The sequence below is a fragment of the Macrobrachium rosenbergii genome, unplaced genomic scaffold (assembly GCF_040412425.1).
Source record: "Macrobrachium rosenbergii isolate ZJJX-2024 unplaced genomic scaffold, ASM4041242v1 13913, whole genome shotgun sequence".
Taxonomy (NCBI): Eukaryota; Metazoa; Arthropoda; class Malacostraca; order Decapoda; family Palaemonidae; genus Macrobrachium; species Macrobrachium rosenbergii.
In genome coordinates this window covers 841,951-857,500 of record NW_027100727.1, presented here as the reverse complement: position 1 = coordinate 857,500, position 15,550 = coordinate 841,951, and the positions used below count along the sequence as shown (strand labels likewise).

The 15,550-nt window shown below is 36.1% G+C and overlaps 1 protein-coding gene across 1 annotated transcript; it reads right to left on the bottom strand.

Annotated features, from left to right (window-relative positions):
- Window positions 1-1,703: 1,703 nt before the first annotated feature.
- On the bottom strand, window positions 1,704-2,992 carry LOC136838063 (uncharacterized). The gene is made up of 2 exons (XM_067102909.1): window positions 2,867-2,992; window positions 1,704-2,201 (listed from the first exon to the last, which is right to left on the bottom strand). Exons 1-2 carry the CDS (start codon window positions 2,990-2,992, stop codon window positions 1,704-1,706), a joined length of 624 nt encoding a protein of 207 aa, XP_066959010.1.
- Window positions 2,993-15,550: the final 12,558 nt, after the last annotated feature.

Below are 15,550 nucleotides of genomic sequence, written 5' to 3'. Positions count from 1 at the left end.
TCTTTTAGAAATATATTAGGAGTCAGACAGCAGAAGGGAAATACGAACGTTTGCCGTGCACATGAGATAATAATAAAAGGAAGATGGAGAAGGTCTGAACAAATCCTTCGCACAACCATCAGAAAGTAATGATAGTGTCAACCAGGATCTTGCGGCCGTCAGAATGGAAACACAGGAATGGCAAGTCTTTTGTTCTTTCCTTTTATATATATATATATATATATATATATATATATATATATATATATATATATATATATATATATATATATATATATATATATATATATATATATATATATATATATATATATATGCTTGAAGAAGTCCAGCGATGTTCTTGTTTGCCGAATATAGCAACTGCCATATAATTGTAAATGGTCTGATTTACCAAGTCCTTTTTTTCATTGCACTATAGTTCTTAAATGCTACATTATTAACTCTAAAGGCTTTCAGGAAATAGGGAATATCTTGAAAAACATTATCATATGGTAGGATGAGCAGACTTTTGTATCATATGTTTCCCTTTTGTTATTATAATTGAGAATTTGTGGCCGCTCCTAATACATTGTCGAGTACAGCATCGGGATATTTCAATTTTTGTTCTGTATTCCTAGTCACATCTATTGTTGCATCATAAATAATTCAAGGTATACTTGCCTCACGCTTTTAAAAACATGGGCCTGTAAACTGATTTCTATGCTTCATATATAACACATTTATGTGCACTACGTCTGAAACGCTACTCTCTTCTTATTTTCCAAAATCAGCTTTCAGAGAGCACAGCTCCCAATTCTTAATCAAAAGATGTTATTACTAATTAAAGCGGATAAAATTGCCCATGATACTGATCTCAGAATACTGAGAACTAAATTGGATTTGGTTTGTTTACGAAGGGAGTGTGCGAGATTCAAGCAGATTTCATGGTCAGCTATTTTTTATTTATTGTCAACTTGTGCAATTACATGAAGTAGCATGGTACATAGCATTTTGGGAAACGTGCGGATGAAAGGCCAACTCTTTTCCCGCAGTTCCAATACCGTAACGTCAGAATTGGAACGAACAAAAATGAATGAAATAACCTTTAGCAGTTGAAAATCCCTTGTACGAAAATGCAAGACAGCTACTTCCAGATAGCAGTTTTTCATCCTACCTTGAAGAGTTTTTTTTATTCCTAAGGAAAGTTACTTGTTCTTTAATTGTAATTTAATCAGTTTAATTACAAAGCGTTGGACTACAAGCTGAACTGAGTTGCACTTAGTAACGTAGTGCAGCAGGGGGGATAAGCATAAACCACAAAATGTTATTGTACTCACCAAGTCCTCCTTTACTACTACCGGGTCTGTAGATATATTCATTTCGTCCTCTTCCTCTCGATATCGTCGTTGATTTTAGGTAAATTTCTCGAATGCAATTTCTCGAAAGTCAAATTCTCGAACTCAATTGCTCGAAAAATAATTTCTCGAACTATCATTTTCTCGAATCCCATATTTCTCGAAAACTGATATCTATTTTGTCAAGAAAATTGAATGGAAAAATTTTCAAGTATTTCAAGGAAAAATAAATCCTTTTGGGTTGACAAACACAAATGTTAAAAATTTATTGTAAATGAAGGAATGAAAAAAAATACAAAGTTTATAATTTTATTGTATGTATAAAAATATTATCATTCAGAATGAAATACAGTATTAAAATTTAATCAATCAAAATGAAATGTTGTATGCTACACTTCGTAGATATTCTTCGACAGGCCTCTCTTCGTCATAATTTATTACAATGGTTTGTAACCTTTTTGCACAGTCACGATACTTCTTTTTGCGCACAGGAATACCAACACCTCCCAAATATTGTTCAATTCGTAGCTCCTGTAGACTTTGTTCTCGTTGTAATCCTTGTATAAATTTCCAGATGGATGGATGACAAGCACTTAATTGCTGTTCGAAACCGTAATGCAAGCCCTCGACTGCATTGTTCGTCTTGGGCATTTCTTCCTTGACATAATCAAAACAGTTCCATAATTCATGTTTAAAGAAAGGAGCAGGTCTACGGTTATTTCTATGCGGCCGCCCGATCCATGTATCTTCAAAAGAGTCAACCACACTTTGAATTTCAACGGGAAAAACTTCATTTTCAATTAAATATTCAAATGTTTCTTCGACCTTGAAAACTGGTACAAATGCTAACGCAGATAACAGGCGAACCTGAATAGCAAATTCAGCATCGGTGTCGTACCGTACTTTGAAGCCATTTTCTTGAATTTTGCGATAAATGGATTTATAAAAATGAAAAAAACAGCCACGGCATTTTGTCCTTGGAAATTCATGCTCTATAGCTCTAATCATGGTCAATTCAAAGTCTATCATTATTGTGGCTGGCTCAAATGTTGGGATTTTTTCTTTTACAATCTGCAGGAATCTTTTGTAGATCTCTTGAGTTTTGTTCGGTAATAGTGCATAAACGAGGGGTATGATACTTCCTGAATGCACACCATGTATTGTATACAACTGAAAAAAAATTGAAGGTACCGTCTTAAAGGTACCATCAGCGAACCAGTTTCTTGAGCGTGCTAGTAAATCGAGGTTTCTCTGTGTCGAAAAAATCAATATACAATCATTTGTGGGACCCGAGTCATACATAAGAAACAGTTCTCCTTTGTGAGTTTTGTAAATTCTTCCGGGATGATAAGATCTTCTTGGCAATCGGGCAAAGCAGGGACATCATTTTTCTTAGCTCGTATATTGCGTATATTCCTCTTCATATTTGATATTGATGGGAGTTTCACCGCAACAGCCCCACGTAGCCCCTTTGAAGCACAAGACACTATATAATGGGGTGTATCCCGACTATTGATTGCATCCTCTCTCACTTTTTCTTGGACTCTGGCAGCTTCGACTTTAGCCCCATCTCCTGCATGATTGTGGTCACCACTCTCTTTTTCTATATTATCATCGATGGTGATAGCACGAGCAGAACATTTAAATTTCTTGCACATTTCACATTTCCAATAAATTTTGTTATTTACTCCTTTGTCCTTGATATATAAATATCCATTTAAACATAATTTCTTCCTTCCCTTTTCACTCTCAACATACGTTGCTTCCATCTTGATGGGTTGAGACTACTGGAGAAAAATATAACAGGAAAAACTCAATTCAGAATTTTGTAAACAGAATGAGAAGCGTTTAGAATGCTAATGGCCTCTTTATGAATTGGTCTTTAGCGCTTATGGGATACTTTCGATTGTGTTCGAGAAATTTACGCTTGGAATGCTAATAGCCTCTTTATAAATTGGTCTTTGGCGCTTATGGGATACTTTCGATTGTGTTCGAGAAATTTACTTGTTTGTTTTCGAGTAATTGACATTCGAGAAAACGATAGTTCGAGAAATTATTTTTCGGTCAACTGAATTCGAGAAATTTACCTTCGCGCAATTGATTTCGAGAAATTTGCCTGACACCATCGTCGTTTTGTCTTCCCACTTCGGTTTCCTAAGAGAGAGCGCATAAAATAACTTGAGTGTTTCATATAATATATATCTATTTTTGGCATTTATGATTCCCTAATTAGAAGAAACGTGGTTTGGCAATAACTTGACATCGTCTATCAATACTAACTGGTTTCTTGTTGTAACAAGGAACAATGCTGCTACGTCTAATGGTCCATGGGTTATATTTAGACAAAGCCTATGATGTGCAGAAAGGTGACGTAAGTTTCATGTTAGCTTTCTCAACATTCTTAACTTGAAAAGCTCAGTGCAGCGTAGTGTCTATTTATCGCACAGGATAAGATTATGAAATGCTGAATATTTAAGCGCAAAGCAAATACTCATTAAACAAGGAACGTATTATGAACGACGTACCTTTTTGTACAAAAAGAAAGATATGTAATAAAAATGGCCATTCCCCCAGGAACAGGGTCATGTCGGGAGGACTAAAGAAATAATCAGCTGTATATAATCTTTCACAATCCATTACTGCTGAATGGTACGAAAGCAATTTTTAAAGAATATTGCTTGTAAATCGCTCTCCTTTTATATCATTTCTTCAAATGATAATCAACATTAACCTCTGTTTAATCAACGTTAACCTCTGTTTACGCTCTCTTAATCAGAAAGGTATTTGTGCGCTTCTCTCTCGTCGTCCCTTTTTCACTTTGTGTAGCATAATCCTTTCCTTTCTTCTGTTCGTTCTATTTTCATGTTACTTCGAATCGTTAGTATAAGTCTTAGGGGTTTGAGCTGATGTCTGCATTTCACTCACAATAATTGGTTGGCTGAGTTGGAAATTATCTGGCGTCATGAACACCAAATGTCCATGTCACCGAAAACCAAGTTGATCAGTAATTGAAAATCTTGATGAACGCTTTCACACACATACATTTATGATATGCACTCATAAAATAACAAAATTCATACAAGCTATTAAATGGAGTTACTGATATCAAGCATGAAATCTATAAAAAAAAATCAAAAACATCAAAACTCTGAATTCAGAACTAATCAAAACTGCTGTTCTAAAAATTATCGTATTTCTCGAAGGAGTTTAGCGCCACCATTTCAGTTCGGTGCCTCTCAAATGACTCCTTTCAGTAATAAGACGAAAGTTCACTCGTGCTTCTGTGTTCCGCACGATATTTCCTGATACAAGAGATGGCTACATCTTATTATATTGGTGCTCTCCCCCTTCTATTCAGTCCATTTACTCTTACTTTCCCATGTCGCTGACGAAATAAGATGATTCAGTCGCCCCTCTACGCCTCGTTCTCTAATGGAAAAATACTTTTTTTTTTTTTAAATACTGAACCATAATATTGCAGAAATGTCAAGCCTTTTTCACGTAAGGGTAAATAACCTTCTGTTTCAACGATCTGCAAGGATTTAAGTCTACCTTCGTCTACTCATTCTAATTAAAAGGAAGCCCTTTTCTTATCCCCTCCTCAAGTTTGAAACTGAGTAGAACTTACACACACACATATATACATGTATGTATGTATATGTATATATATATATATATATATATATATATATATATATATATATATATATATATATATATATATATATATATATATATCAGTTGTGATTTTTTTCTTGGTGGGTGTGTGTACGTTTAAAAGAGCATATAGCATATATATGTGTATATGTATGTATATATATATATATATATATATATATATATATATATATATATATATATATATATATATATACATTTTAGATATGATTTTTTGTGTGTGTGTGTGTACGAGAGAGCGAGAGCGACCAAGCGAGAGAGACAGACTGGCGTCCCTGTAGGTGAATAAAACACAGTTAATTTAAAATATTTTATTCATTATTCTTATCACCAACGGGGGAAACTAGATGTTTAATTGATATGATTTTTTTTTTGAAACCACAGACTGGGGACATTTCATGTAAATTCGAGGGATATAAATTAAAATTAGTATTTAGCATATATGATTTAGAAATATATACTAAGAATGCTATAAATACAATTACTATTTTTTAAATTCTGCCAATAGTTGATTTTTAATGAATTTTTAAAATGTAATGATGGGCTGGTTACGGATATAAACGCCATTCTATAAGAGAAAAAAATATCCCTTACTAGCAAATGCTTATGGCAAATAATATTCATTCGATGTGCTAACTTATATGAAATACTCTTCACTGGAAATGGTTCAGTACTTATAACAGTGAAGATTTACTCAGAAATCATAAACAATTTAGCCATATATAGCGTAATTATGTTCATTCAATAAGCAAAGACGTGAATGATCTGAAAAACTCTGACGTCATCAAGTCCTGTCGGTGGAGACTCCAAGGATCTTTCCCCGGAAGGATTCATAGTCCAGCCTTTGAAGGTCCGAACTCGCTCCGGTGACGCCGTTTGCTTATATTTGTGCCTGTTTTACACCTATATATATATATATATATATATATATATATATATATATATATATATATATATATATATATATATATATATATATTGTCAAGAATAAAACATCCCTCCCTTCCTGTATATTTAATTCCGGCAATCACTTTTGAATTAATCTGTTATTCCTCTGCCTCTCAAATCGGGCGTCTCAGGGAAACCGCGCTTATTTGAACCAGTCAACAGCCGTTAGTAGGCCTCCGTACCTCCTTAACCCGCCCCCAACATCGCGCGATCCAGAAAACAATACCAGAACCTCTTTCCCCCCCATCACACGATGGGGAGACATGTAGGGATTGGGAAGGGAAAAAGGGCATTTAGAGCTAGGGAACAGGTAGTCTTTTAATCTGTGGGCATATAATGATAAGTGTGCTTTTCTCATGCCCTCCTTGCTGGCCTTTTGACATGCTTGCAGGTACGGTTGGCCCCGCCAGACGCCCGAATACGCTCTGCTTTTGAAAAGCAGGACAGAGACGTGCTTCTGACTTCATCTGCGGCAGACGCGCTGCGTCTTTCTCAAGCTCCGCTGGTTAGACTGACTTCAAAGGGACCTGGAATGGTTGTAGGCGCCAATAACAGTCATAAAAGGTTCGTACGTTTGCAAGTAGTCAAGACCAGCCCTCTCCCCTTTTACTTAAACTTCTTAAAATTTCTATTTCTTTAAACTTTAACCTCTCCCTCCACAACGCAGTCCTCCCTTGTTCGCCTACCTGTATCCCACGCCTTGCCATTTACGTACTTTGAATTTAAATAAAGACCAGGTGATAACCATCAATTATCCCTCCATCAGTGCAATTTAAGGGCTATTTAAGTTAAGCTGTATCCGGATTAATTTTATCTTTGTGTGAGTGCAATCACGTGTTCATTGTTAAAGCCCACATGGCTCTGATTCCCCGATTGTATATACGTGAGTCCAGCATAAGCATCTTCTAGGCTACGTTATGTTTTGTATTTAAGAACGTGTATTGGGTGATCTTTCGTAGGAAGATTTAATTTCTCTTAGTTTGAGCAGAACATCTCTTTCAGGAGGGACACATGGCACGATCGCAATCCATGCTTCAACACCCCGCCTGCCACCAAAATTCTGATAATTCCTGGTCGCAGTCCGTAACAGTTTCCGTTGTGGCCCCAAATGTTCATATGAAGATTCTTCCATCCTGGAGCTCCATCATTTGCATTACCTGAGACTATTCCATGTAATCAGGGCAAGACTGAATGTGATTATTATCATTGAACTGATTATTGCAGATTGGCCCCATTTTTATGCACTTGCTGGTTGCCAAATCATTGCATTATTGTTCCCTGTGTCCTATTCTGAATCTGCCCCTTAGTGATTTTGTTGTGTCATGTCTCACTGTTGATTTGCTAAGTTTCTGTAAATAAATCCCTGTAATTTGGTAAAAGAATTCTAAATTTCCATAAGGCGACCTTCCCCATTCAAGTATAACTCCAGGAAATTCTGAGGTAAGTTTTCATATAACTTATTCCTTTGCTCATAAACTGGACTTTCTTGGTTTTGTGGCAGCATCAATTACAGTTTTGTTTAAATTTTGTTTAAATTTCTCACCAAGATGAGGTCCAGTTTATGGCAATATATCTATATATATATATATATATATATATATATATATATATATATATATATATATATATATATATATATATATATATATATATATATATATATATATATATATGTAGAATCTACTGGTCACTTTTACCAGACACATATGTAATTCTAATAGCCACAATGCCCTCTTAACTTCTCGAATTCTTCGCGCTTTTTGGATATGCTTGTAACTACGAAGCCGAATGTATCCAAACGAAAGAAATTGAAGAGCCAGTGAACTCCGGTCGCGGGAAGCGAACCCGAATTCCATACTCACAGGGAGGTCACGTTGCCGACCTGGCTACGAGAAGGATAAAAGTCTATCACCTCTCGTACATACATATACCTGTCGTTTTCAGATATATTTATTAGAGCTGGAATAGACCCATCCTCACCATCGTAGCCAAGTGGGCAATCGTTTTTATTGCTTTTTTTAGGCTGAAATATATATGTAGAATCTACTGGTCACTTTTACCAGACACATATGTAATTCTAATAGCCACAATGCCCTCTTAACTTCTCGAATTCTTCGCGCTTTTTGGATATGCTTGTAACTACGAAACTGAATGTATCCAAACGAAAGAAATTGAAGAGCCAGTTAAGAGAAGTTAAGAGGGCATTGTGGCTATTAGAATTACATATATATATATATATATATATATATATATATATATATATATATATATATACATATATATAAGTAGAACGGAAACAAATGTAGACTCTGAATCCGTTCGGGGAAAGATCCTCGGAGTCTCCACCGACAGGACTTGATGACGTCAGAAGTCGTCAGATCATTCATGTCTTTGCTTACTGAATGAACATAATTATGTTTTATACAGCTAAATAGTTTATGATTTCTCAGTAAATCTTGACTTTTATAAGCACTGAACCATTTCTGTTGAAAGGTAATTCATGTTAGTTACCAAATGAAAGGAATATTCCTTAAATTGACCCTTTGATAGTGGAAGATATTTGTTTCTTAGAGTGTGGCGGTCTTACCCGCAACCAGCCCTTCATTAAACTTAAAAAATTCAATAAAAATCAGCTATGGGCAGAATTAACAAAAAAGTAATTGTATTTAAGGCATTATTAATATATATTTCTAAAACATATATGCTAACTACTTCTTATATTCTATATCTCTCGAATTTACATGAAATGCTCCAGTTTGTGGGCCCAAAAATATAATTTCAATTAGAAGTCTAGTTTCCCCACTGGTGACAAAAAATAATTAATAAAATATTTTTTTTCAAAAATTGTGTTTTATTACACCTCCAGGGGCGTCAGTCTGTTTCTCTCTCTTGGTCGCACGCTCTCTCTCTCTCGTACACACAAACACAAACACAAACACACACACACACACTATAATAATCATATCTAATACACACACACATATACATATATATATATATATATATATATATATATATATATATATATATGTGTGTGTGTGTGTGTGTGTGTGTGTGTGTTATAAATCTCTTAACACACGACATTATACACACACACACACACACACACATATATATATATATATATATATATATATATATATATATATATATATATATACATATAAATAAATTATATATATCAATAAATATTAATAAAACAGAAGTTATGGTTAGCTCCAAAGATGAAATCACCACAAGCACAGATATAAGAATTAATGCTGAAATAGTTAAACAAACCGATAGCTTTAATTATTTAGGATGCACTGTCACAAGTGATGGAAAATGCGAAAAAGAGACCAGGAAGAGAATATCCATGGCAAAAGATGCATTTGGTAAGATCAAGAAATTAGTCACCAACTCGAAAATATCTATGAATCTAAGGAGGAGGTTTGTGAAATGTTTTGTTTGGTCTGTATTGCTGTATGGCTGTGAAACTTGGACCTTGAGGAAGGCAGACGAGGGGAGGTTACAGGCTGCAGAAATGTGGTTTTGGAGAAGGATGCTGAAAATATCATGGAGAGAAAGGAAAATTAATGAAGTATTAGAGAGAGTAGGCATTGAGAGAGAAATTTTGGCTTCAGTGTGAGGTAGACAAATGCGATTTGTGGGTCACATAGTGAGAAGACAGGAACTAGAACATCTGTCTCTCACTGGTAAAATCAATGGAAGGAGGCCGAGAGGAAGACCTAGACAAAAATATATGGATGGATTGGTGAGAATGACTGGAGGAAGAATGTCTGCAGCTCAGTTGCTGCAGAGAGCCAGAAATAGAGAGGAGTGGCGAGCCATGATTGCTGACGTCCTTGGGGATATGGCACCTGGATGATGATGATGATATATATCTATATATGTGCAATTCTATGAGTATTTATCACCAAAGTTAACTCTGTTCGATACTTTTGGTGAGTCAGAGAAGCATCTTGAGAAGGTCGAAGTATAAACCCTTTTAGGTCTAAAAACAGAATATAGAAGATCAATGTGATGCTTTACCTGCCATCTGCTACGGAAGCAGAGGAAGGAAATCCTCAGAAAATTGACTCGTTTAAATTTTCCCCAAGAGTTTTTAATTCAAAAACATATGTATTTTCTTTTTTATCTATCTGTAAAGGACCATTATTTAAAAAAAAAACTTTCTTTGTGACTCACTGGGTCACTCCATAACGGAACCAGTTAGGTTAAAGAATTTCCTTTTTGTTTTTTAGTTCACAAGGAAACTACTGTAAAAGTCCAGTTGAGTAATTCTTAATAAAACTGCTCTTCAAAGTGAAAGGAGGTATTTTTGTAGTCTTAACTTGAAAAGAAATTACAATATTTACGTAAAATAAAGAAAATGGAAAAAAATGGCATAAAAATTATAAAAAAATGACTTCCAGAAAATGAAAACTTATTTTTAATACATACAACTAAAATGAACTAGTATGATTGCCATAAGTTTTTATATCAGGTATATACCATTCTTTCTATTTTTATTTTATTTAGATATGTTTCTCAACTCTTTTAGCCATGTCCTATTATTTTAGAGTAAATCATCCGTTTGACCAAATGTCATTAGAGAGTATCATTGTGAAAAGTGGGGGGCGGGGTGGGGGGAGGAGGTAGGTGTGTGTGTGTGTGTGTGAACGAGTATTGGTGAAAGAATATCGATATCTCTACCGTGTTCAATAGTCACCTCTAGGCCTTTATGAAATCTACAGTAGGTGAACTGAATAAAACTCACAACTTTTCAAAGGATGCAAACAGCAAATAAGCAATCATGATTACAAATGGAGAAAAAGTCATCAAGAAGCGTTCCGTGGCCCTTGGGTAAAATGAGACAGGTATTGAATCTTTGCAAAACCTGCGCCAACTATGGAAAAAGGATAGAGTTTACACTTCCTCAATTTTGTTCATGAAGTTCAAAAGGAACAAAAAAAAAAGAAGAAAATATGAATACGTAAAACAAGGAAGAAAGTACGGAACAGGAATGAATAATTGACACAAGACCCAAAGTAAAGGCAGAAATGAAAGCTAGGAATAATTAAAACAAGCACATATATATCGTAGAGAGAAGACTAATGTTCACGAACTCTATCACGATATCAAACAATAAAATAAACGGGGAAACTCAGCCGAGTAATTAAACTCAAGAAGTTTCAACCTTTATTCCGCCCAAGTTACAACTCATGATTGACACCGACTTAGTCACATTAAAAACCGTGTTTACGAGAAGCCCAAGTTGCTCCGGCAACTTGCTATGAAATTTAAATTGCTCTGATGCTAAACATGGGGATGGTGGGGGAAGGAAAATGGAAGGAGGAAAGTAAGATGGAGGGAGAGGACGGGTGAGGGAGGGGTTTGAGGGAGGTAGAAGGAAATCATAAAAGGGTTACTCAGGCAACTTGCTATGAAATCTAAATTGCGACAGAGAGAGGAAAAATGGAAGGGGGAAAGTGAGGAGGGAGATGGCGGATTAGTTAGAGGTTTTGAGGGAGGCAGAAGGAAATCATAGAAAGGTTACTAAGGCAATTTGCCATGATATTCAAATTGCTCTGATACCAAATATGGGGAAGGGGACAGGAAAAAAGAAAGGAGGAGGAAAGTGAAGAGGGAGAGGCAAGGTGAGGGAGGAAGGTGGATGGGAATCATGGAGAGAGAGAGAGAGAGAGAGAGAGAGAGAGAGAGAGAGAGAGAGAGAGAGAGAGAGAGAGAGAGAGAGCTGAAGACTGGAAATGGAAAACAGTCTTCAAGAGGCCCAGATGCCATAAAGAATCCACTGGGGGAGATTTCATCCTGTCTTTGTGGACGTGTAGCAGGAGAGACGGAAGGTCTCCCTAACGTCCAGAACACTCGAGGAAAATACAAGAAAAGGGGAGAATAAACGGAGGTGATAAAACGAAAGGAAGAGGAAAAGAAGAAGAAGAAGAAACAGAGGAGAAACTCAGATTTATGGATAAATAACGGGAAAACAGGATATAAAAGATTCGAAATAGTAATCTCAGAAATTAACATAGGTTGACAGCAGCTTGTGGAGAGAGAGAGAGAGAGAGAGAGAGAGAGAGAGAGAGAGAGAGAGAGAGAGAGAGAGAGAGAGAGTTTGCCTGATCAGGAATAATTATCTGGCATGATAAAATCCCGAGATGTATCATATAATAAGGGAATATAATGTGAGCATTTCATTCAAGCATGAAAATATTGAGGCAAAAAAAAAAAGTTTGCACGAAGACATGATCAACAAGAAAGACTTAGTAAAAGTACTCGGATTATTTTTATCATTATTATCATTCTAACTGAGTAGTTTATCCAGATCACTGATTCACAAAAGACCATGAAGTGCAAACTGAGAACGGAATAATTAAATAAATTGGTGATGCTTTTATTCACAGTGTCCTGAGATTTGATGTTTGATCAACGATGTTTCATGAATATAGCTTAGATAAACGGTAAAACACAAAGGCAATTAAAAGTAGTCTATAACAACTATAAATATATGTGCATGCAAATAAAAAGGAAAAAAACGGCAAGTACGGAATGCTTGTTCTTTATCTCTTAATTAAGGCCGCTACTAACGTTCAGTTGTACCTGCGCAGTTTTGCCTGCACAGGCCGACTGTGCAGGCAAAACTGAACCCACTAACGTTCAGTCATACCTGGGCAGTTATGCCTGTGCAGGAAAACTGAACGTTAGTGGGTTCAGTTTTCCTGCACAGGCCGACTGTACCTGCGCAGTTATGCCTGTACAGTCGGCCTGTGCAGGCAAAACTGAACGTTAGCGGGTTGTTTTTCCTGCACAGGCCGACTGTGCAGGCATAACTGCGCATATATAGCTGAGCGTTAGTGGTGGCCTTTCCATATAAAATTAAACGTTGTTTCAAACGAAGTTCACTTTAAAGTTTACAATATTTTTACAGTGAAGTATTAGAAGTATTGTCTCGAAGATAAGTACTAAACACATTCTGGCATGAAATGAGATATATTGCAACATGATATTCGCTTTAAATCTTCCTTTCGAGAAAATGAAAGATTCATTTCTGCCAAGATTCAACAGTCAATTCTGGTTATCAGGCAATTTCATCCATTTTCGCTTCAATTTTAAATGGCTCGTGATCACCAGTTCCAGCACTTAATGCTCTCCAACAATTTAAACAATGACTGAAATAGATAAATCCTGCAGTACTCTAAAACACAATCTTCCTTTTTCCTTCTCCGGATTAGTGTCTTTCTGCTCTAAAATGGAAGACTGCAGTATCTGCAAAGATACAAAACTGAGAAAAATGGTCGATACTGCAGTTTTCCTTTGCCTTACTACTGATTTTGCAGATACTGCAAATGAGACCCCCTAAATAAAATACTGAAGAATTATTCTGAAACTTCAGTAACTTGTGTATTCGTGTTTCACGAGCCCAGTAGGTGGCAGCATATCTCAGTTTCGGAAACTTTGCAGATATATACTGAAGTTTTCCATTTCAGGGAAGCTTTCCCCAATTAAGATCAGAGGATAAAACCCTCAACGATGCCTCTCTCTTTCAATTGCGCAGAGAAAAACCGTCCCAGCAGCTGACGTTAAGGCCGGCCATACACTATCCGGTACACCTGATAGGTACGCCTGAACAGTCACGCCGGACAGGTATAACTGATAGTGTGTGCTGGGAAAAACTGGCCTGTCAGGCGACCTGTGGGCGACCTGACACCGAATGAAAATTCCATTCGGTCCACCGGACAGGCGAGTAAACCTGATGAGTGTATGGCGGTTTCATCCGGTGTACTGCAACAGGTCTCAGTTTAGGACAATCCTTTGATGTGGAAGGTTAAAATTATTTAGGTTAACCTTTGTAATTTTGTTTTATTTTACAGTTGAGATCTTTTAATTTTCATTAGTGCTTTTTCAGACGGACACTATAGTTGAATGTTGAAATATGTCGCAAGGAATTAATGAAGTTCTTGGTGAATTTATTGAAATATATAAAAGTGAACCATGCTTGTGGAAAATAAAAAGTTCTGACTATCATGATAGAGACAAAAAAGATGCTGCATACAGGAAATTAGTGATGAAATTAAAGGGAATAGATCCTGATGCTAATGTTAATGTTGTTAAAAAGAAAATTAACAATTTGAGGTCCAATGTTAGAAAGGAGAAGAAAATTGACTCCTCAATGAAATCTGGCGCCTCAACAGATAATGTGTACAAACCTTCCTTTGGTACTTCAATCTTTTGATTTCATAAACGACCAAGATAATGCTAGATCAACGGTCTCAAATTTCTCTCCGGAAGATGACAATGATGAGGTAAGAAAATGAGAACTATTCTTTTGACAATATTTATTCAAATATTTAGTTTAGAATGCCTTTCCCATTTATAACTGCAACACATCAGCACTGTTTGTTCCTTAATATGTGATTATTTTGCCATGCCACTTTCCCTTCGTCCATGAAGTAATCCATAAAATGTTCTCTCACTTCTTTGGCATTTTTACAAGTCCTTCCTGGATTAAAGGATTGCAGAGGGTTCATATTAGAATCGGCAATATCGCAGCCGCTAGACAAAAGATTTCCATCTTCAGAATTTTTCTCGATACAAACAACTTGCAGGGGCATATACTGTAGGCTGTTTATCCATCAAAAAATTATGAAGAGCACAAGCTGCCATCACAACCTTTTCAATATTGTGTGGTTCTAGATTTATTGTGTAAAAAAATGCGAAATCTAGATGAAAGAATACCAAAGACGTTTTCAACTATATGCCTCGCGCGGGATAAACGATAGTTGAACACTCTCTTTTGCAGAATCAAGATTTGCCTGTCTAAATGGCTTCAAAATTTCAGTTGTCAGCGGGAACGCGTCGTCAGCAACAAAAACATAGGGGACATTTTTGAACTTTTCACTGACGTCATCATCCTGGGGAATGTGTAACTTTTCTCCACTAACTTTCCATAAAAACGAGTATTTTGGAAAACACCGCCGTCGGATACACGGCCGTTAGTTCCGAAATCCACTAGGAGAAATCTGTAGTTTGCATCCACAATTGCAAGGAGAACCATACTATGTCTACCTTTGTAGTTGAAAAAATAAGAGCCAGAATTTCTAGGGGAATTATGTCAATATGTTTGCCATCCATGGCGCCTATGCAGTGTGTGAATTGCCATCGAGTCTCAAAATCCTTTGATATTTCCTTCCAATCATCTTGAGAGCTGGGAAACTGAAAAAACAAATGCATTATATAATGTACAGTCACTTTACACTAACAAATATAATTGTAAATAATTTTTAACATGAATAGTCTATTAAATAATGAGTAATATATTTTTTGTTTGTTTGTTTCAGGTCAACTTTGATGCCTCATGTCCTGAGGAAAACTATTTGACACCAAATGTCTCAGAAGAAGAGGAGCGGGAACAGAATCAACGTACACCGTCGACTCAAATTTCACGACCTGGGCCCAGTAAGAAGAAGAAATCCAATGATGATATGTCAGCTGAAATATTGTCCACTGTTCGTGATCATTTCAAACAACCCAAACCACAACTTGACTGTTGCGAGCTCTTGGGAAGAACAGTAACTATGAAAATGAGGGGA